General features: G+C 38.9%; 4 protein-coding genes across 4 annotated transcripts; all 4 read right to left on the reverse strand.

Annotated features, from left to right (window-relative positions):
- Positions 1-1,791: 1,791 nt before the first annotated feature.
- On the reverse strand, positions 1,792-4,828 carry LOC122820737 (secretory phospholipase A2 receptor-like). Its single transcript, XM_044098319.1, has 4 exons — positions 4,461-4,828; positions 4,007-4,360; positions 2,779-2,867; positions 1,792-2,657 (listed from the first exon to the last, which is right to left on the reverse strand). The coding sequence occupies exons 1-4, from the start codon at positions 4,609-4,611 to the stop codon at positions 2,544-2,546; spliced, it is 708 nt and encodes a 235-aa protein (XP_043954254.1). The 5' UTR covers positions 4,612-4,828; the 3' UTR covers positions 1,792-2,543.
- A 2,603-nt stretch (positions 4,829-7,431) lies between these two features.
- On the reverse strand, positions 7,432-13,086 carry LOC122820730 (macrophage mannose receptor 1-like). The gene is made up of 6 exons (XM_044098310.1): positions 13,020-13,086; positions 10,643-10,802; positions 10,161-10,547; positions 9,714-10,067; positions 8,120-8,208; positions 7,432-7,914 (listed from the first exon to the last, which is right to left on the reverse strand). Exons 2-6 carry the CDS (start codon positions 10,770-10,772, stop codon positions 7,813-7,815), a joined length of 1,062 nt encoding a protein of 353 aa, XP_043954245.1. The 5' UTR covers positions 10,773-10,802; positions 13,020-13,086; the 3' UTR covers positions 7,432-7,812.
- A 263-nt stretch (positions 13,087-13,349) lies between these two features.
- LOC122820736 (lymphocyte antigen 75-like) lies at positions 13,350-15,593 on the reverse strand. The gene is made up of 5 exons (XM_044098318.1): positions 15,543-15,593; positions 15,045-15,419; positions 14,598-14,951; positions 14,389-14,477; positions 13,350-14,267 (listed from the first exon to the last, which is right to left on the reverse strand). Exons 1-5 carry the CDS (start codon positions 15,577-15,579, stop codon positions 14,169-14,171), a joined length of 954 nt encoding a protein of 317 aa, XP_043954253.1. The 5' UTR covers positions 15,580-15,593; the 3' UTR covers positions 13,350-14,168.
- Positions 15,594-18,802: 3,209 nt separating this feature from the next.
- Positions 18,803-22,316, reverse strand: LOC122820735 (C-type mannose receptor 2-like). The gene is made up of 5 exons (XM_044098317.1): positions 22,105-22,316; positions 21,644-22,024; positions 21,197-21,538; positions 20,958-21,046; positions 18,803-19,796 (listed from the first exon to the last, which is right to left on the reverse strand). The coding sequence occupies exons 1-5, from the start codon at positions 22,184-22,186 to the stop codon at positions 19,704-19,706; spliced, it is 987 nt and encodes a 328-aa protein (XP_043954252.1). The 5' UTR covers positions 22,187-22,316; the 3' UTR covers positions 18,803-19,703.
- Between the last annotated feature and the right edge of the window lie 728 nt (positions 22,317-23,044).

The following is a 23,044-nucleotide window of genomic DNA, read 5'->3' on the forward strand; positions in this document are numbered from 1 at the left end:
TGAAGTGAATTTATCTGTATATCACGTTTTCACTAATTTCTCAGAGACCGATAAACACTGATAGTAAACAGGTGGATCTGAAGCGTGACGACTTGTTTTTGAATTCGGACACAGACTCCACACAGCCTTGGTTCCTTTGTTTGATAATTGCGATTTAGAACGGCTTTCTGACGAGCTAGTGAGGTGCATAATGCGTTATCATATGCACAGCACACACATTAAATAACCATCATAAAGAAAATGCATAAAGTTGCCCTGTGGGCCTCCAGACTTTGAGCAGTGTTGTGTCACCCTGACTGCAGTGATCAGCCCAGTTCTGAACAGTGTTAAAGTATGAATCCTGCTAGTGATAATATGCTTCTTAATATTCCGCCGTCATCTGAACCACTCACTCTGAAAGAAATAAAATCCTCACACTTGTTACGGGTAAAATAATCTGATGGAACAGCTCCGGTCGGTCTGCTGGTTGTCGTGGTGTCGGCCACGTAGTCTTTGAGATGTGAATGTGAGATAAAATTAGTCAGAACATTTCTCAGAAATGTGGACATGATCAAATCTGATGGTTGGGGCACGAACCTGATGAACCTCCTCCTCCTCCTCCTCCTCTTCCTCCTCCTCCTCCTCCTCCTCCTCCTCTTCCTCCTCCTCCTCTTCCTCCTCCTCCTCCTGGCCTCAGACATTTTTTTCAAACATCTCTGTTTGTTCTGCTATCATTTTAAAGGTACTGATTAAAAAAAGGGGGTTGACACTTTATTTGACGAGGTGACATGACACTGTCATAAACATGACTTAACACCTGTTATGAGCATGAAGGCATCTTTATGAATGTTTATGACTGTTGTCATTTGGTAAATAATGACACTTTTAATGCAAAGTTGATTCAAAAGGTGCACTGAAAGCGCCGACTTTGCTTTATTTTGTAAATAATGACGCAAACCTGGCACTTTAAATGGACTTTCAATGCAACTTTTTTTTTAAAACTGTGCATTTAAAGTGTCATTATTTACAGAATGACACAACTTGATAACAGTCAGACATTCATAAAGACTCCCTCATGTTCATGACAGTGTCATGTCAGTCTGATGAACAAGTGTCACCAAAAAGGTTAACAGAGGTCATCAAAGGTCAACCAGCCGCTTGGAACGCTAAATATGTCTTGAATGGATTGAATTTACTGTCATTCTGTAAATTATTTTTTTTTTTTTGGATGAATTCTGTCCTGAATTGGTACCATGTATAAATAACCAAAATGAAACTGAATGAAATTGATTAGCTGAGCATTTGTGTGGAATAGAACCGATGACTGAATATGCTTGAACAGATTCAACAGTTCATCTCATCAAAGTCGTTCTCCTGCCTTTGACTCCGCCATTGCTTGTTGCTGTCTTGTTTTCCTGCTGGAAGGTAATGTTTTCATCCCCGTCTATGGTAATTTAATCGTCTCACCCTACCGAACAACACACCCACGTCATGTCTGTGTGCTGTAATACCTCTTTAGGTCACCAGGTGGCAGAGGAGGAACAGACAGGACAACATGGAGATGCTCGAGTCCAACATGTCTGCAGCTGGAGGACAGACAACCGATATATATATATTTGTGGGCTTTTTTTTAAGACCTTGGATTATTTCTCCAAATACATAGTTAAATTTTGAATCGCTTTTTAATTAACTTCCATCAAATGTTAGCATCCAATTTATGTTTTTATTTTTCTAATTTACGTTTTATATGATGATGGTGTATATAGACGTACATATGAATGCATTTATCTGGAAAAGGAGTGGGAAGAAGACACATTTATTTACCTCCACTCTCCAAAAATAATGTCCTCTACATGTTTTTTCATGATCCATTTTTTTGTAAATGCTACTGATGTCACCCATAATGTCCCCACCAAATTGATATTTCAGTCAAGCATTATATATCATGTATTAATTATACATTATAATTGTGTATGTCTGCTTTTCGATAATGAATAAAATAGGATTTAGCAATTATATCAAGGTTTTGATCTAAGGTTGATCTAAAAATGACCATATTGCTGCTAATTTGTCTGTCTGATGTCGTCATATGTGACTCTACAGCCGTGTTTCTCCTAAAAACTCTGCCCCAACTCACTCTTAGACCAACTCTGTTGGTGAAATGTTCAGGTACACACCACATCTTCTGTCCTTTAAAGCTAACATTGACATAAACGAATAAACAGAAAAACAAGAACTAAAGACAAAGGAATAAGCCATATGGAAAGACCCAAATGACAACAATAAACTGGATATGGTAAAATGTTACTGACAACAATCACAAAATGTTCAGGAAAGAGACAAAAAAAACCCAAAAAAACAGATACCTCTAGACCAGGACAAAAACATTTTGTTGTTTTTCTGCTATTTTAAGTTCATAAAGTTTTTTCGAGTCTATACCACCACCAGAATATTTAACAGAATGAATTTACATCATTTGGACATTCCTCCACACAGTTACCATAATTGATTTGTACAGCAGCAAACCCATTATCACACTTTCAAAAGCAAAACCAGACTTCAGCCTAAGGCAAAGCAAACTGGGTTTTATTTTCCTTTTGGAAGACGTTTCCATCAGTCTGATTTCTCCACTTCAGGGTAAATCCACTCACTCCAGTCTCCTCCAGCTTGTTCTGGAGCTGCAAGACAAAATTAGAAAAAAAATAAATAAAAATTATCTTTACATTTACACACTGGACTTTGTTCTCATGTGAGGTGTAATCATTTGTGCACTGCAAGCTGTTTTTATGCTAAACTTGCCTTTGTCAAGATGGTTCCTCTCAGAACGGGGTCATTCAGGTCCACTGAGTTGTCTGTGTAAAGTCTCATCTTCACAACCTGTTTTCTCCCTGATTTAAAAAAGTAGCATAGCATTAGCTTGTTTCTCCATTTTAGCCACGTTCCTAATTGTTGACATAAACATGTATAAAATACATTAACATATATGAGTTTGACATTAGTAATTCTAATTATCAATGCATTTGGGAAAATGTCCATCATTACATTTTTAAAAATATACAGATAATGCTTCTGCATTCGGTGTTTCCGGTGGGAGGTTTTTTTGGCCCCGATTTTCCCTTTACGACAATCTTACAACGTCCTGCATATTCAACTCGGTCATATTCAACATTGTCTTGGCTCGAATATCGCAGCATGTGGCGATTTTCCCTGACTGGGAGCGAGAACGCAGCCTGTTGAATGTGACAGGTAGCCAATCAGAAAGCGCGGTGACGTCAGAACGGAGGGGAATCCCAAACAGCATCGGAGGTGGACATGGGAGGTGATATGTGAAAATGTTTATTACTATATGCAAATGTCATTTTTATATATGTTTATTACATGTGGCTATGTTTATTCAGTTAAACATGCTAACTACAAAAAAGACATAACTTTGTTATGTTTGGACAAATTTTTGTTTTATTGTCTAGTATGTGAGTGGCTTTCCCCTTTCTTACGAATGTTTCAATGTTTAATGTGCTGTCGTTTCTATAAGCTTCTGTAATATTGCCAGATTAATTTAATTTCCATCCATTGTTGCATTCATTTTTGTTACTATCCAACAGAAAGCTCAGATCAACAACTATCCAATAGGAAGTTAATAACAATAACTCTCCAATGAGAAGTATTGTAAAGACATTATGGCCTTAACCCAGTTAACCTGTGTTGGATGAAGATATTGAAACTGTCTTGCAGAAACTCCACTTGGAAAAAAAAATCTATTTTTTTCTTTGTTTTATGTGTAAAAGTAGGAATAAAAAGAAAAAGAAGTGGATTTCTCCAGTCACTCAAATGAAAGGCTGCTTAAATGTAATGTGTTGTTGAAAGTATAAATTCTGGTATCAGACGGGAACTCATTATGGGAAGATGTCCATTCTTCATTCTGTCAAACTGGACAAAATCGTCCGGATCAGGACATAGCTACTGCTTACAAAATAGAGCTTCTCACTTTCTCTTATTTTCTTTCTCCTGACTTTAAAAACACACTCACCAGGACGGTCAAAACAGACGAAAGGCAGTCTTGATTCGCAAGGCAAAAACTTCCATTGACCCGATTTCCCAGAAGACGTAACACCACACATGACTGTCATCGAGCCGATCATAATTGAAACAGAATCCCAGCTGGTAAAGACGACGCTGCTCCCATCAGACCAGTGAAGATTTGGATCTCTAAATAGACCAATCCAATGAATGAATCCATTGAACTTGGAGAGCTGGATTTTCTGGTAATCTGTGTCACTCTTGAAGGTGGCGAGGTCTATGAAATTCTGTCTGCAGTACGTCTGCGCCTTGGACCAGGTCAATGGTGTTGGCACAAAAACATATTTGGGTTCCGACTGCGAGCCTGTAGTTGAAGGGAATAGAGAACAGAGGCGAGCAGAAGTTCTGCATTTTACAAAAATGCTTAAAGGAATGATACTTAACGCCATGCTAAATATTTTTACCTTGGTAACAAATAAAATATCGTTCGTATGAGCAACTTTCAGTAACCCAGCCCCCACTGTAGTGGAATGACACACAAAGCTCGTCTGAGTATTGAAAATTAGGTTCGTTAGATGAAGTTCTCCAGTGTCTGTAGTCGGCTCCGCTCCCCATCAGGCCATCGGACCATCTCCAGTCGATTTCACTGAACAGACCAATCCAGACGTCAGAGCTGTGACCAGCGGATGAAAGAGTGTTAATAAGGCGGTTCTGTTCTTCTGAGTTTAGAACGGTTGCCAGGTCAGTGTGTTTCTGTCTGCAGTAGGACTGAGCTTCAGTCCAATTCAGAGTTTGATTAACAAAGTGGTAGACAGGCTGAAGAAGGAGGCTGGTGGAGAGGATGACCCCATCTGGAAGATAAATTTAATTTTTTAAAATTTTGTTTTGACTATCTCTAGATGAAAACACAAAGTCACTGACCTGAAAGAACCAAGACTCCCAACAAGAACCTCTCCATCGTGATGCTGCTCTGCAGTAGGAAGTCCTGACGGTCTCTGGCTTTTTGCTTGATGTAAGGCTATTAACTTCTTCTGTTGAATTGTGCGGACATGCAAATTTTGCCTCCCAAAACAAATCTTTCTCATTAGAAAAACAAACACAGTCACGAATGACAAATTAAGCTGCCAATGTGACATTGAAAGTTTTTTCCTTCCAGGTAGTCACACCTCTTAAGTACATCTAGGTACATTATGGAGCAACTTGCATTGTATGTTTTTTATTTAAAAAAAGAAAAAAAAACTGGAAATGTAAAATAACTTAATGTATTAATTAAACTTTAGATGAAAACTAGCCATTCCATGTATCCGCTGAATTTCATGGAATCTGGCACAGACCACCTGCAATACTTTACATCCTCAATCACAGGGTAGAAGACAAGTATACGATTTCATACAGGGGGTTTTATTCAAATAACTAACTTTGCTAGAGGTAGAGGTTCTCAGAAATAAGTACATAAAAAAATTATACATATAGCACCAATGGGTGCTATGTCCTATGCTCACAAGCAGCATAGGATGTTGGCTATTTTTAATATGTTCTATTAATTGCAAGGCGATCTACTCTTCAATAATTTTAGATAATATAATTATCTATACAAAATAAACTGACAGTTTAGGTTTTGTTGCATAAAAGCATCGTTTAAAAGCTGCAGTATGAACCTTTTTGTAAATCGTAGACTGAGACTGAAAATTTGAAGAAGCTCCTACAAACCCCGCCCCCTTGCTCTCTGCTGCGTCACCCAGCCCTCCGTCCACAGGAAACACGCAGGCTAGTAAATAAGGCTCTAGGACAGCGGATAAACAGCTACAGCATCGGCAGGTATCAAGAATGTGCTTTACACTTTAGAAATAGTTCATATTTTAACGTTGCACTTTTTTATAAGTTATAAATAGCATGTAAGCTAACATAAAGGCAGCTACAGTGTGTAATTACTGAGTGGTTTTCTAACTATCTAGGCAACATGTCAAGCCAGTAAATTGGCAATTTACATTTTTTGCTTTGCAGGGTGTGAGATTTCATCTATGTGTTATGTGTCTAGAGTTCTGACATGGAGTCTGTGGGCTCCGATGAGGGAGTTACATCAGCAGCGACGGGCGGGAGAAGAGGACGCCATGTCCATGTAGCATCAGGCAGGACAGGTGGAAGACGGGTCAGAGGTCACGGAGTCGGTCCAACTCCTGACCAACTCAACAGAGACCATGGCGTGTGAAAACTTTTAAGATCAGAGGTTGCTTTTGAACATGCAAGTTTCATTATTTGTCCCTTTGCGCGTCATAAATTATAATAAACACGATCTATTTTTCATGACATGATAGGTACAAAAATATTCTACTACTGGTACACTTAATACGATTATGTTGTGGAAATTTGATGTAATTGTTCCATCAAAACTATCGTTGCTACAGTTTTCTTTAAAGGGCAACATACAGCTCTTTCTGTCACATGGTGTTCAGCTCTCATGTGATCCATCAGGGCGACACCAAACCACAGATTTGAGTTTTAAACAGAATAAACCTCATGCAAAATGCTACACGACAGTGTTCAACTTGTGACCCTGACGGGATTCCTCTGGGCGGGAATTGAGTATCTTCAAGTGTTTTATTCAAGTGAAAAGATGTGAGGGTTCCCTATTTTAATTTTATATGGGGAAACTCAATAAAACCTTTTTTTTTATCAATACTTGTTGTGAATATAGCTGATAAAACCTCTAAGTTGCGGTGAAGCATTTTCCGCTTTCGTCACTGTGACGTAACCGCGGCACGTCAACTTTTATCACGTTGTAGTGGACTTTAAGAAATGTGAAGTCGTTCAACCCCTAGCAGCAACATCTTCGGTCAACGTACGAGAACTTGTCTCATGTTGGTGTATTAGGCCAGTCGTCCCCAACCTCCAGCCGCAGGCCGGAAACGGTCCGTGGATCAATTGGTGCTGCGCCGCACAGGAAATAGTTACTTTCCGTAATGTATTATCTGAGTTGTAAGGATCTTTTATTTCGAATAACCTTAAACTGGATTCTCTCGGTTTAACTGTTTTGAATATTTCTGAATTTCAAAAAGGGTGAATTTGCTTAAAGTATTTGAAAAATAAGAAGAAATGGAATTTATGAATTTCAAATGCTCCTTAGATCAAGAAAAAATGTACATCAAGCGAGACACAATGTCCACTGTAAAACACCTTTGTTGAAATATAATTAGCATTTATGAAAGGAAACTTGTTGCAGTATATTTCTTTGATCCTTAAACTATTAAAAAAAATTACACCTCTAGTGATTTTGGAATATCTACTGAAATCACACAAATATGAGGCATGTTTGACAAAGTGAAATGTATTTTGTTGCTATGGAGACAACCTCTTACAAAAGAATAAACACAACAGCTACATATTCAGATTAGATTAAAAAAAAAAAGCTTTTTTTTTGCACTTGGATCTCTCACTGAATAACACAACACCACCTCCATCTCTATGTAAACTAGTTTCACTTTTAATGTTACAGATGAAATAGTTGTTTACATAACGATCAGCTATTGATTTGGCCAAGCCAAGTTTTACTTTAAAAACATAGCCTGAAGGCTGTGCTTGAAAATTAGGTTAACAACAACAAAAAATAGAATATTTCTGCTCAAGGTCTTACATTAACAAATATTCTTTCTAAAGAACATTACTTCATGTAATATTCCACTACCACCATATTATGTATTTAAATTTGCAGATTAAGAATATATTGTGTTCATGTCATTTGGATATATTTCACACAGTTACAATAATTGATTTAGAAGTTATTATTTTACTTTAGAGTGATAAACCTATATATAGCCTCTATACGTATTTCATTTCCTTTCGGAAGACGTTTCCATCAGGCTGTTTTGTCCACTTCAGGGTAAATCCATGCTCTCCGGTCTCCTGCAGTCTGTTCTGGAGCTTTAAGACAAAATTACAAGCCATTTAAAAAGTACAGTTTTCTAAATTTTGAGATCAGATCGGATTTTCCTCTAATCTGAGATATATTAGTTTGTAAGAAAAACAAACAAACACAAATCAGATCTATACATTTACAGATCAGATGTTTTTCTCAGCCGAGGTGCAATTATTTGTGTGCTACAAACTGTTTTTATTCCAAACTTGCCTTTGTCAGGATGTTTTCCCTCAAAACAGGGTCATTCAGATCCACTGAGTTGTCTGTGCGAAGTCTTATCTTCACAACCTTTTGGATTACTGATTGGAAATAAGAAATACAGCAATAGGTTGAGTGTCCATTTTAAAAGCATGTTCTTTAATGACCAAATAAATGAGTATGAAATGCATTGATATATAAGTCTCACATTAGTAAATGGACTCAACTTATATGTCACATTTCCAGTTATTTTGAAAGCGTTTTCTTCTCCGATCTGTAGGCAACTTGAGGTTAGGGGAACATTGGCACGGGCCAATCCCACTTCTGACAAACACCAGCATGCAGGTCGCCCTTGTCATGCTGCCACCATGTTTGTCGAAGGCGTGCCTCTGTGTTGTTTGGAGCGCAGAGTTCCACCTACTGTCTTTGACTTCTTATAATCATGTTTCGTGGAAGTCTGATTATGCCACTGAGAATTTGCATGCCACGAGTCCCGCGCTTCACTGCCAACTACCAATCCTACATTGCCCCTGATCTTAACAGTTCCCTTAACAGGACTCCTGCAGATTCATTGGGCTGAGTCCAGATGTGTCCTAAGATTGAAAGCTCAACCACCAGGTTCCTACTGGTGAGTTCACCCCAAGACCTGGCTGTAGGAGGGAGCCGTGGATTTCCTTCCTGCGGTCAGAGTCACTGAAGTGGTTTTAGTCTGACTCCAAGGCTGGTTTGCCTTGGGAGAGACAACCAGGAGCTAAAACTACAGACAACATAGAACTGTAGGTAATAGGGGTAAACAGACCCCACAGCACACTAAGGTGGTGATTTGACAAAGGATGATGGATTTAGGCTTCATCTGCTGTTGTACTGTGTGTAGTGGCAAAGAAAAATGAAGCCAAAAAAACAAAGCTCTCAATTTACAGATCTGTCTATGTTGAGAGGTATCACTCATAGCCAAACAAATTGAGATCTTGGATACAAGAGGTAGAAATTAGCTTCCTTTATTGGGGGACTGGGACTCGGCCTCACAGTCAGGGTGAAAATCTCTTTCTATGAACTGAAAAGTCTTAGTTTAGATGATTGGGACATTGATCAGTATGCCTCCTGTCCCACCAGGAGGAGGAAAGCATAGTGATATTAAATCTCACTTAATATGTTGCAAACCCTACACCAAGGAGTCCAGTACAAACTAAGAGAGAAAACATCGTATTTTAACTTAGTCGTGCATTGTTGCTATACATGTCAATTCAGATATAAGAAACAAATAATAAAGCCATGCACCTCTTTATAAATGCATTGTAAATACATTCCTAGTTAACCCTGGTTAGATCAAGATATGGAAATTGACTTGCAGAAACTCCAGATGGAAAAACATCTCTGCTCTTGTTGACCTGCATAACTTAGGTGAGTGACTTAGAGACAAACTGATTGAATATAATGAATCTTCAACGCTTATAAATGGCATTTTTAAACCAACATTTAGGAAGTATCAGACAGCAACTCAGCATAGAGAGATAATTGTTCTGAAATGACTGACAGATCCTAATCATCCCCAATTCTTCCTATAATATTCCTTTCAATTAAAAAAGAAAAGAAGAAAAACACTCACCAGGAGAGTCATAACAGACAAAAGGTAATTGCGTTTCACAGGGCAAAAACTTCCAATTTCCTGATCTTGCATAAGATGTAGCACCACATATGACTGTCATCGATCCAAGCGGATTCATAACGAGATCCCAGCTGGTAAAGACGACGCTGCTCCCATCAGACCAGTGAAAATTTGGATCTCTAAACAGACCAATCCATGGAGAGTAATAACCTGGCACCAGGCTCTCAACCTTCTTGTTGTCTGTGTCATTTTTTATGGTGGCGAGGTCGATGAAGTTGTTTCTGCAGTAAGTCTGAGCACTGGACCAGTTCATTAGTAGATTCACAAACACGAATTCGGGAACCAACTGTGAGCCTGTAGTTGAAGGGAATAGAGGACAAAGGTGAGCAGAAGTTCTACATTTCACAAAGACGTTTTCAGAAGGATGTCATATTTAATATCGTTAACCTTTGTAGCACACAAATTGACGATTCTGTGAGCAACTAACATCATACCACTCCACATAGTATGAGAACATTACGCAGAGCTCAATGGAGTAATGGAAACTTGGTTCAGATGCTGAAGTTCTCCAGTGTCTGTAGTCGGCGCCGCTTCCCGTGAAGCCATCGGACCATCTCCAGTCTATTTCACTGAACAGACCAATCCAGATGTCAGAGCTGTGACCAGCAGACGAAAGAGTTTTCATGATTCGGTTCTTTTCTTCTGAGCTTAGAACGGTTGCCAGGTCAGTGTGGGTCCGTCTGCAGTAGGACTGAGCTTCAGTCCAATTCAGAGCTTGATTAACAAAGCGGTAGGCAGGCTGAAGAGGAAGGCAGGTGGAGAGGATGACCAGGCCTGGAACATAATATAGATTTAATTGTTTTTCAACCTTCAGTGTGGCTTTTTTAAATAGCATTTAATACCAGATTGGAAACATCACAGATTCTGACCTGAGAGAACCAGGACCCCCAACAAGATCCTCTCCATGGTGACGCCACTCTGAGGACTGCAGTAGAAGGTGCTGAGAGTCTCTGAAAAGTGTTCTGGCTTTTCTGGCTGATACCAGAGTATTTGTCTCATCTGTAGAACATGATAATCCCGTTGCCACGACTGACAATAGGTAAATGATGTATTAGAAGGCACTGAGTAGATTTGCAAGGTTTGTAGGCTACACAAGCAAATTGTTCTCCTTAAAAACAAACACAATCATGAATGACAAATCAAGCTGTCAATGTGACACCAAGTGCCATCTTTTATAGTTTCTTATATACATCTAGCTACATTATGTAACTGCTGGCATGTGGATTTTACAAGTCAAATTTTATCAAGATACACTAACCCCACTCAAACATTTGGGGTCACCCAAAAAAAAAAAAGTCCTTCGGCTATTTAGCTGCCAATTTGTTGAGATAATCTGAGGAAATATCACCTCAAACTTTTCCCACTACAGCTAAGTAGGGTTGAGATCTTTTGATTGTGTCGGCCTCTCCATTATAGACAGAATACCGTCTCACTGCTTCTTCCCTAATTAGTTCTTGCATGTTTTGGAGCCCAGCTTTGGGTCACTGCTTTGTCAGACAAAACTGGCCTCAATAAAGCGTTGTCCACAGGGTGATAGTCAATATATCTTTTACCAGGTGCAAATCTTCCACTTCAACAGCACAAAAGCATCTCCAGTTTATAAGCCCAGCATCCTGGAGCCATGTACTGACTTTGATGCGGATTTAATGAACATACCAGATGATGACCTGAAGAAATGTCTGATTCTAAAACTAAGAACTCTGAGGTGCTCATTGTCTTTGCCTCTAATTTCTCCTGTTCTGGTTAGAGCCAGTTTGTGCTGTTCTTTGATGTATGAGACCTTCAGTCTCTTCCCAGGTTTCCTCATAGAATAGCCTTCATTTCTCAGATCAAGAAACTTGCAGGTTTCAGTAGAAAGTTCTTATTTTTCTGGCCTTTTTTAATTGAACTGAACGCACAAATGCTGGTGCTCCAGATTCTCAGCTAGCCAAACAACGACCAGTTTTATTGCTTAAGTTATTTAGGGCAACAGTTTTCAGCTGTCCCAACATGACTGCATAAATGATTCGTTAGCACTTTTAACACCGTAACCTTGGATTGGCAAACAAAATTTGCAACTGGAGTGATGGTGAAAATGAGCCTCTGTAGATATTCCAATAAAAACCAGCCACCTTCTGTTTTAAACTTCAAATTTTGAAGTATGAAACAAAGTATCAGACTAAAAAAAGCTTTAGTATCTTTATTATCCTTATGCTCCTGTTTGTTGAGTATTTCTTCCCATCGTATTAAGTCATCAGTACATAACTCAACTGGGATTATCACATATAAAAATATTGAACGATAGCTTCCAGAGATTTTTATTTTTGTAATTGTTGTTCATCCTAAAATCTTTAGCCTGAAAAATATCCGGAAACCCCTTGCTTTGTTTCCCTATTTAAAATGTTTAATTGTGAAAAGATAGTTTATCTGTCAGACAGACTTCTATCAGTCGTAACAGTGATTGTTCTCGTTGTATTTTGTTTTCCTCTCATTCTTAAAGACTTTTCAATGGAGGTTCTTTTCTCCAATTTGCTGTATTCCAAAGTTGGGAGACCCAGCTTGAACAAGCCATTTTAAAACCAGCGTAATTTGTTAAAAACCAGTCTGTGCTAAATACAACGGACGAGTAACTGAGTAGAGGGAAACAATACATCATCTTCTCTATCAGCACAGCTAAATGGAATGGAACAGGAAAAGATTATTTTAATAATGAAAGGAGCTGTAGTCTAAAAAAAACAAAACTTTAGTTCAATGGTTGTTTTATGCAAAGCCTGTAGCACACAGTAGGCAAATTTAATCAAGGGAGTTGTCAATGTAGTAGGACTGTGTGTGTTTCCTAAGCAAATGGCTCTTAAAAGATGACACCACACACAATTTTGAAGACGGACAGTGAATAAAACACTCATTTATAATGAAGACAGATTATATTTTTCTTGTGTTTGACAATTTACTAAAACTCTGTTTGCTTTTTTTCCACTTTGTTATTAGTCCATCTAAACTTCTTGACAGTTTCTGTTTCTCTTCATATTTTCATTGTTTCTGTTTTGCTTTTTATATTTCAGCTCAACCTCATGTGAACTGACAACTCCTACCAGACTGTTTATATATATATATAAGTTGCGGTATGAAGCTTTAATAAATAAAAATGCAGCTTTAAAGATGTATTGTGCTACTTTTTAGCTCTGTCCCTGAAGTTAACTCAGTCCGTTGGAATCTATATTGGAGTATCACAGGCTAACATTTAATATTACTACTTGGTCGCCTTACCGATCTATGACAATTTTCACTGTTAGCTCTGTAGCAGAACCAACAGCCGTCTCACGGATATGATGTCACACGTGCAACTTTACTCTTCGAATGAAGAGACACGCTTAAACTACAGTGCCACCTGCAGGACACTTTGAAACCTGCTTGAGGCAAACAGGAAATAAAGGTGACCTCACTTTGGAAACATACACACATTAAATTTATTTATAAATCCGTTCTGTGTTGCTTAGACTGTCATGCAAAGGTCCTGTCAAAGAAATTAGATTTGGGTTTAGGGGGAAAACAACAAAAGGATTGAGTCATTCATATCACTCTTAAAAACTCAAGCAGTTGATCTTTGAGAAGAAAATGTTTATTGCAATACAGGGACACACCCTACGAAGCTGAGATGCCATCAAGGAACAATTTTACTTGACATCTTAATAATGCAGACAGGAAACCAACTTTGACTATATAGTTACAAAAATGACAATTTGTTTTTCACAACAGCCCCAACCCCACCAGTTAAACCAGTTTCTAGTAGCAGTAGCAAGTCTTCTAGAGCTCTTCTATCATGTTTATTTTTATATATATATACTTTCAAGCAAAAGAAAGAAATTAATTACTGAGCCCAAAATTATTCCTACCCCATGGCAAATTTAGATTAAGTTTTACTTTTACCAATATGTCTCTAACTGACAGGAAGTAGTATTAATAATTCACAGCGGCCCATTGATTGGTAGAACGTCATAGAGAATCTGTGGAGGTGAGCTAAAGATTAAGGTGATGGCAATGAGGCCATCAAAGCCTCACAGACCTGGAGCTCCACATAAAATATCATCTTTCAAAATACCAAAATCTGGTCAGAAAATTTGAAGAAGTGTTTGATTGCTGTAACGCCAGGATTTCCCCCACTCATAACTGGGAAGAAAATACTTAATTGTTCAACATGTCATTTTATTAAAATCTAAATTAATAAAAAAAAAAAAGCATTATATTTTTCAAATGATAGTTCTTTTGCATTATTTTATCGTTTGAGAGATACCCGTCTCTTTTGTTATCAGAAATAAACTTCCTTGTAAATTGAAAACAAAAGGATATTCCAGGGGTATGAATAATTTTGAACTTAATTGTAACATGTCTGGTTAAATCCAAGTTGGGACTAACAGTTCAGCCTTCTTTCTCTGCCTCTGCTTGTTTTCCACCAGCCGTCTCTGTCCACTCCAGGGAGACTCCTCTCACTCCTTTCTCCTCCAAACTGTCCTGGAGCTTGAGGGACAAAAACTTTGTCATTTTAAAATATTTCAACCAATATTTTAAGGACTCCCGCTCATCCTTGGGCTGTAAACTCTGTTCCCTCAGATATAAATACCGAACATTTCAACCTTACCTTTTTAAGGATGTTTGCTTTCAGAGCGGGTTTGTTCAGAACCGCAGAATCCTCCGATTCCATCATCATCTTCGTCGCCCGTTTTACTTCTAGTGGTAGATGGGATGGGGAAAACAGCTTTATTCGAAGGTGGCAATTCATTTGACTGAAAACCATTTTCCTTATTGAATGCATCATTTTATGTCTCTGAAGGTCAGTAAAACACTCACCAGGGGGGAGGCTGTAGCAGACAAAAGGTAACTTTGTTTCACAGGACAAGAATTTCCAAGCCACTGATCTCTTAACGGACGTGGCACCACATATGATTCTCATTGAGCCAATGAGATTCTCAACATTATCCCACCTGCTGAATTGGAAACTCATACCATCAGACCAAGAAAACTTATCATCTCTAAACAGACCAATCCATGCCGAGGTTTTATTCGTCAGGTCATTGATCTTCTTGTTTTCTACGTGGCTACTGACAGTGGCCAGGTCGGTGTAGCTCTCCCTGCAGTACTTCTGGGCACTCATCCAGTCCTTTGATATGTTAACAAAAACAAATTTACGAGCCAGACGTGTTCCTGTAGCAAGGAAGGATGGAGGACAGGAGCGATTACAGTTTTGTATGTTATTGTAATACTTTTAGACCCAAATGTCATGCTTGGTATAATTACCATCGTAACAAACAAATGGTAAGTTGCTGCTGCAGTCTGTGTCGAGCCATAACCCATTCACGGTTATGCTTACACAGAACTGATTGGCTCCAATGAAATCAGGGTCATTAGCTGAAGTGTACCAGTTCCTGTAGTCAGCCCCACTGCTGCTGAAGCCATCAGACCACTTCCAGTTGACTTCGTTGTACAAACCGATCCTGACATCAGAGTCATGACCAGCAGAATTGAGTGTTGTCTTAAGCTCATCATTTTCAACAGCGCTGTTAATAGAGGCCAGGTCTGTGTATGTTTGTCTGCAGTGGGTCAGAGCTTCACTCCAAGTGGATGACTGGTTGACAAAGTGATACTGACGGCAGGTAGAGAGGCTGAGCTGCCCTGCAGGAAAATAAATTTCATTCTTGAAAATGAAATATGAAGTCTGAAACCAGCAATCTAAAGCTGCTTCTTCCTTAATGAAAGAGTAAATCACATATAATCACATTAAAATATTTCCTTTACCTGTGAGAAGCAGGAGTCCCACCAAGATCCTCTCCATCGTCAGGCAGCTGTAGACTGAAAAAAATCCTGGAGCTCCCAAAATGAAAAGGTTCCTCTTTTGCCTTTTATGCAAATGTTTACCTGGAAATTCATTTAGCATTCTGATGTGAAATAAACATGAAGTCTGAAATTTGATATTGTTTTCACTGTGTGGAGATGGATGGAAGAAGAAATGACAGGATAACTGTTTTTGCATTTTGAGATTTCAAACATAAATTTGGTTCATGGAAACATGTCAATTTAAGAAGCACATCCATTTTCAATAAAACGCTTTGGAGGAGGGATAAGATGATTTCTTTGGCTGTATTGAAATTGGTTTATGTTGCCATTGGGGCAAACCATGGTCCTCATACTTATCAAAGTCTATTGTCTCTGCCTTTCCTTCTTCCTTCCCTCTCTCATGTCCCCTCTTTCATTCCCAGCCTTTTCTGTCTCCCTTCTCTTTTCTTCTTCATCCATCCATTTTCTTACACCCTTATCTGCATTAGGAGGGGTGCTGATGCCAATCTCCAGCTGTCAACAGGCCAGAGGCAGGGTCACCCTGGACATCGCAGGGCAACACAGAGACATACAGGACACACAACCATTCACACACTCACTCACACCTAGGGAGAATTTAGAGAGACCAATTAACCTGACAGTCATGTTTTTGGACTGTGGGAGGAAGCTGGAGAACCCGGAGAGAACCCACCATGCACAGGGAGAACATGCAAACTCCATGCAGAAAGACCCTGGGCCGGGAATCGAACCCAGGACCTTCTTGCTGCAGGGCAACAGTCCTACCAACTGTTCAGCCCCCTTTTTCTTCTTCATGACTTTTGTTATTCTTTTCTTGTTCCATATCTTTTGCTCTTTTCTGTCCCAGTGCAAGTTCTTCCCTGACTTTCTTTCCTTCCCTTTTAGTGTCTTCCATCAGTGTCAAACCTCACGTATCTAAAAACAGTTCTGTCTGTGCAACAAGCCTTGCAGCGTTTATATTTTAAGGAAACATTTCCATGGAATATGTAAAGATTATTTTTCAAACAGCCTCTCTTTGTCTCAGCGCGCAGACAAATTTGGCATGTAAATAAAAGTCAGATGAGGGTAAACCACATTTCATAACATCACAGCTAACCATTCTAACAAACAGCAGTTGTTATGACTTCCTATGACATGATCTTTGCATTTTATGTTTGTAGAAAATTCTACAGCTTGTCTAAATCCACATTACCTACCCTTATCCTAACCCTGACTTTCCCATTACTATAAGTATTAGTTCACCCATTTGTGACACCACATATTATGATTCCCAGTGAGCTAATTTCTTTCCTAACATTACTGGGTGCTGTCAAAAGAAACCTTCATGTGATTCCAACTTTGACCCAGGGGTCTCCAGTTCATTTTCCAATTCTGTGTGGAATACCAGCCATTTGGTCCTGGTGTAGCGTAGCGCTCGGCGACGTATCGAGTATACTCGAAATGACTATATCGCAAGTATTGAGTATAAATTGTTGTTCAAATAATAAGCTTTCCTTATCAAATTCATTGGGAGCATGGTTTATCCGACACCTGCGAATGCATCACTAGTCCCTCGCCCCTCCCAACCTGAACATTTTCTACCAATCAGGCTGCGCTGAGAAAACAAACAACATGGTGACAGCGAGAGTTTGAGGCGAGCCGTGAATGAGACGGTCACTGAAGACGAATCAGATGAACTAGTCTAGTTCTGAAGAGAAACAGCGCTGGATCAATAATTTGGTAGTAGTTCAGATTTTTATATGGAGGATGTTGAACAAAATGAAGTAATTTGCAAAACATGTTATTAAACTATTGCCACAAAAAGTTTTAGCACAAATTTATTCCACCGCCTAATGAGACAATTCTTTCACATGCCGTTCATAGCCGCAGTCGCTGTCGAACTAGTCCGTTAAAGTGACACCTGGAGACGTAGGTGTGATTCATTCAGTGATCTGCAATGGGAAAAAAAATACTCAAAACTACTCGTTGTTCTTTTCTCGCTCTCCGTGTCGGCTTTACGCTCCACAAAGACTCGTTGCCACAGCTACTGACAACAACGCAACTTTATGTATCAGGATTCAGCACCAAAAACTCAATCATTTCCCCCACATTTTTAAAAAATATATTTATTAAGACCTGAACCTGTTTTGTCTTGTTCAGTGACTCTGTGCTGTCTTCTCTAGCTATTGTTAGAATTTGGTTTTCTCAGCAGCTAGAGGTTGGTGGATCAATATTGATAATATTGATACCCAGTTAGATGGCAAGATAGTAAGATTGATATTTTAGTCTCAGATTCCCTCTTGAAATTTTGCTTTGTTTTTGCATTCTCAATTCTACCATAAAGAAGATTTACTTTTGATTTGGTCTCAATTGATCCTTTGTTTTAACTTTGGTTAGTTAGGAAAAATGCACATAAATCATGTTAATAATGTTATGAAAGTGTTTTATATACACCTACATACAAAAACACCAAAAGGTCAGAAGTTTATTATTATATTAAACTTAATTAAATAAAAAGTTTAACGTAATAAACTTTTCATCATAATAAAAATTTTATTTTTACACGGCTTTGGATTGATATCAAAACATGTCGTCTTGCACACCTCTTATCTCAACCACTTCAGCCAGTTTTCCTCGAACGGAAAGTTGCTTCTCTGTCATTAGCAAATTTATCAGCATGTACACAGGCATGATTGACAGAGCTAAGACCCTCCTCCTGGCTCTGATTGGTTGTTTTTGATCAGAAGCTGTGGAGGTGGAGAAGGTAGATTTTTTTTACACAGATTATGTGTTTCATATTATACTGACAGGACAGAAGGGCAGCTTAAATTTTCTTTTTATAAAACATATACTGCAACTGCAGCTTTAAATCATCTGTCAGTCCTTTGATGTGCCCTTCACTGTTTTTTCTCTTTTTCCTCACTTATTTTTCTTCATTCATTCCTCCTTTGTGTCTTTCACTTCTTCCTATCTTTCCTTTTTCACATTCCCTTCTTTCCTTGTGTCCTCTGCCAGGCTTTTAAATTTACCTCAGGTGGCCCTGAGGTGCAAACCACTTCAACAAATTGAAAGCACAAATACAAATTACAAAAACACAACATTAACGAAGCGCAATTACAATTCTCAAAAAGACAACAACAAATTGAAAAACACAGCAACATTAACAAAACGGAAGAAGTGCGCCCCAGTGGTAGACCTGGGAAATCGCTGATTGGACGACAGCCCTTTTTGCTTTTTTTTTTTTTAAATATACTTTATTTTTGTCATTTTAGCAGTTTTAGAGATACACATACATGCATTGAACAGTTACCCCCCCCCCTCTAACAAAAATGACAGAGCAACTAGTTTGACAGGAGCAGTTGAGTAATAACCAACAAATAAAAACGGGCTCCCTCTAGAGGGGGCTGTTGGTAAAGTCAAGTGAATCTGGGTTAGCTGTAACTTCAGTGCAGAAGAAATCTTCATTAAATAATAAGAGAACTATCTACATGACAAGAATATCATTTTGGCATTTACATAATTTTTTTATGTTCATTTAATATAAATATTTAGATTTTCATAACATGACAGTACAAAGTAGAAACGTAAAATTTTGCAGCTCTATTTTTCCTTTGCCTTGGGGGGAATCTACTGTAAGCACTAGTTTCATACGTTTTACACAGAAAAAATGGAAACAGAAAAGGGCTACTTAGTTTTTTTCATTTTTGTTTCGGAAATGCCAGAATTTGTGTAAAATTGTAATATTGTTAGTCTATCTGAAGACACTAACATTGTAAAATATTGAATCTCATCGTACCATCAAATACGGTCAAGCAGTCATAATTTGCGGGGCTGTTTTACGGAATCCTTTTTTTTACTCTTACTTGAATAACTTCTGTTTACTTTTACTTGAGTACTACTATGCTGTAGTAGTTCTACTTTTACTTGAGCATAATTTTTGTGAACTCTACCCACATGCTCCCTGAGTGACGTGGAGGTTTGAGACGCCACAATGCAAAGCTCTGCACATTTCAGTGTGTGGAGGACGACGTGCCGGTAGAGGCAGCATGCAGATTATTTATAGAGCATTTAAATACATGCTAAAAATGAGCTATCATAAATGAACATGGGGTTATATTTTGGATCTCATTGTTCCCTCAGGAAGACTCCTCCAGCATGTCGCTCTCTCCACTTCAGGGCGGCTCCACTCACTCCACTCTGCTGCAGTCTGTCCTGGAGCTGGGACACACACACACACACACACAAAAAAAACACACACACCGTTTTAAGAAAAAACGTCTTTTCTTTTTAAAATCAAACAAACATTTTCATTTGAATTATGCATCGAAATGTGCACCGCTGTGCAAAATTTTCATATACATTCACCCTTTACTATTTTCATATGTATTTTATCAGGATTAGACAGACAGACAGACAGAAAGACGGACAGTGGTGCATATATGTTGAGGTTGAATTACAATGTCTGCTTTTTAAAGGTTTTGTTAACTACGGAAATCTGAAGTGTACCGTTTATATACATTCTGGATCTTTGATTTAATATTTTATGCAAATATTATGCATAACTTCCATCGTCACGAAATGCAAACCAAAAAATGGATCGATGTCAGATTGTAGCAGCAAGAGCCATTTTTCTGCTTGTGTTATAGACACGAGTTTGACTAAAGTGAACTAACCAGGACTGGGTGGATGAACCCTTAGATTCCTCTGCAGCTCCTGCTGTATATTTTTTAATTAGCATCCTGCTGAACTTCTCTCTCCTAGTCAAAATTTTTTCGCTGTCTTTATTATGTTTTCTTCTTCTTTATTTTCACCAAAATAAATGTAAAAAGTAATGTTCCAGAGCACTTCTCACGCAAGAGTAAAACAGCATGTGAGAGATGAAAAAGTTTAATGTGTATAACTACTAAGTACTTATTAAAGTAAATTCATCTGGTTGCTACTCATCTTTATGTGCAGCTCTAGTTTTCATCGTGCAGAAAAAAGTTAAATTCACGTCTGAGCTGCTCAGATCATTTAGCTGCTGAGTTCACTTAATGGCTTTGTTTTAAACTCTAAAAGGTGATTTTTTTTTTTTTTCCACTGTGACATTTTTCTTTCCACTCATTCGTAACAAATTTGTCTGCCAGTTAATGTTAGTGTCTGTGTGAGATTTGCATTTCTACTCTTTTCATTTTCAGTGGATGGATTATGGGTGAAACCAGCTGAATTCACATGCATGGTACACTTCCTGGATTCGCATTTGTAAATCGCGTTGAGCAGCAACGGGTCACTTCACGTGTCGGAGATGGACTATGACATATATACACAAAATGCAATACACAAGCACGTGTGTAATGCATATGAAGACTTCATGTATCGGTCAGACCCTGTCAGACTTGCCTTTGTCAGGATGTTTGCTTTCAGAACCGGGTCATTCGGATCTACGGCGTTCTCCACATTCAGTCTCAGCTTCACCACCTTTCTAAATACTGGTTCATCAAGAAGAGCAGATGTTTAATGATCCTTCATATCATTGTTTTAAACAGTAAGATAAAATAAGCAACCATGGAAAAAGACAGATGTTCGCACAAGTTTTTTTGTGTGTAGTGCAGGTTGCAGACGTGCAGTTAAATACTCACCACTGTAGCAGACAAATGGTAATTTAGTTTCACAGGGCAAAAATCTCCATTTTCCCAGTCGCCCAGAAGACGTGACGCCACATATGACCGGCATTGAGCCAATTGGATTGATGACAGAGTCCCAGTTGCTGAAGAGGAAGTCGCTGCCGTCAGACCAAAAAAGGTTTGGATCCCTGTACAGACCGATCCAGGCTGAAGAATCTATTTTGTTATCCAGTATCTGGTTTTCTGCATCTGTTTTCACGGTTGCAAGGTCCACAAAGTTCTCTCTGCAGAACCTCTGAGCGCTGGACCAGTTCCGTTGCTCACTCTGAAGAGAAAATATGGCCGACTCCGGCGTTCCTACAGATAAGAAAGTGAAAAAACAGAGAACAGAGTTTTCAAAAAATTTATTTTCGTTATTATTACTATCATTGTTATTTTAAAAGCCGTGACGAAGCTCCTCACCGCTGTAACAAATAAACGGAAGTTTTAGCGCACAATCATCATCCCACCAATTCCCGGCGCTCCCGGAATTCACGCAGAATTGCCTGGCGCTCTCAAACTCCGGTTCGTTCAAGTCACTCCTCCAGTGCCTGTAGTCAGCCCCGGTCCCGGTGTAAGAGTCGGACCACTTCCAGTCGATCTCGCTGTACAGACCAATCCAGACGTTGGAGCTGTAGCCGGCGGACCGGAGTGTGTCCAGAAGCAGGTCCAGTTCTTCGGAGTTCTCCACGGTTGCCAGGTCTGCGTGCGTCCGCCTGCAGTAGGCCTGCGCTTCAGCCCAAGTCAAAGGTTGACCGAAAAAGCGGTAATGATGGGTAAGACCGGAAGAGAGGACGAGAGAATCTGAAAGATAAAAATACATAATCACTTTGGGATTTTCCCTCTAATTGAAACATTTGTTTAAACAAATCCAAATCACTCACTTGCGAGAAAAAACACCCCTAATAAAATCCCCTTCATCGTGATCCTCCTCTGTAGGAGACACCTGCTGTTACGGATGCACATTGTGTGAGGACCAAATAGGTTTTCGAGTCTTAGAAAACGTGTCTTAAGGCTTTTGATGCAAATCGTTTGGCACCACCGCCGTGTGCAAAGGCAGGCAAATGTTTCTGCTGAACACACAACACAGGTTTGTCTACCTTCAGCTCTGCTGAGTTTCCCAGGCAAATGTCTCGCCTGAGGAAACGCCACTGCGTGAGCGTAGCTGCACGTGTTACATGAACATCCTGCAAGCACCACTTTGTGTTGAAACAAGCAAATTGTGTTGTCTTCGATCAGCCTTCCACACCTCTCAGGTCTCCTGGTTCTGGTTCACATTAACTCTGCATCCACAGAACCAGAACCAAACATGGAGAAGAGAGCATTCAGCTTCCATGCTCCTCAAAACAGGAACAAAATTCCAGAAAACTGCAAAACTGCTGAAACACTGACTTCCACCTGTTTAGAATTGCATCGGATTATTAATAACTGCATTTGATGTGTGTTTGAAGGTGATTATTGCTGAAATGGACTTTAGAAATTTCACTTGACCAATTTCTTTACTGTGTTTTGTGCAAACATTGGTAACTGTAGTAGATAATGCTTATTATAATAGATAATGCTTATCTATTAAAATGAAAGAATCACAATTTTAGGTTTCTTAAACTATGAACTAAAGTTTTCCAGAAGCTGTTACCAGTCAATTAAACCATGTTATTAAGTTACGGTCCAGATTCAGGGCCAGACATTTAACCTTTTATTCCATCCATGTTCATCCAATTCTGTGTATGCAATTGTAATACTTTCAATTTGAATCTAATAGAACCTAAAGGCTAACATTGAATAGACCAGTAGACTTGTTTGAATGTTGTTAATGTAACAGGT

This window comes from Gambusia affinis, linkage group LG18 (assembly GCF_019740435.1).
Source record: "Gambusia affinis linkage group LG18, SWU_Gaff_1.0, whole genome shotgun sequence".
Taxonomy (NCBI): domain Eukaryota; kingdom Metazoa; phylum Chordata; class Actinopteri; order Cyprinodontiformes; family Poeciliidae; genus Gambusia; species Gambusia affinis.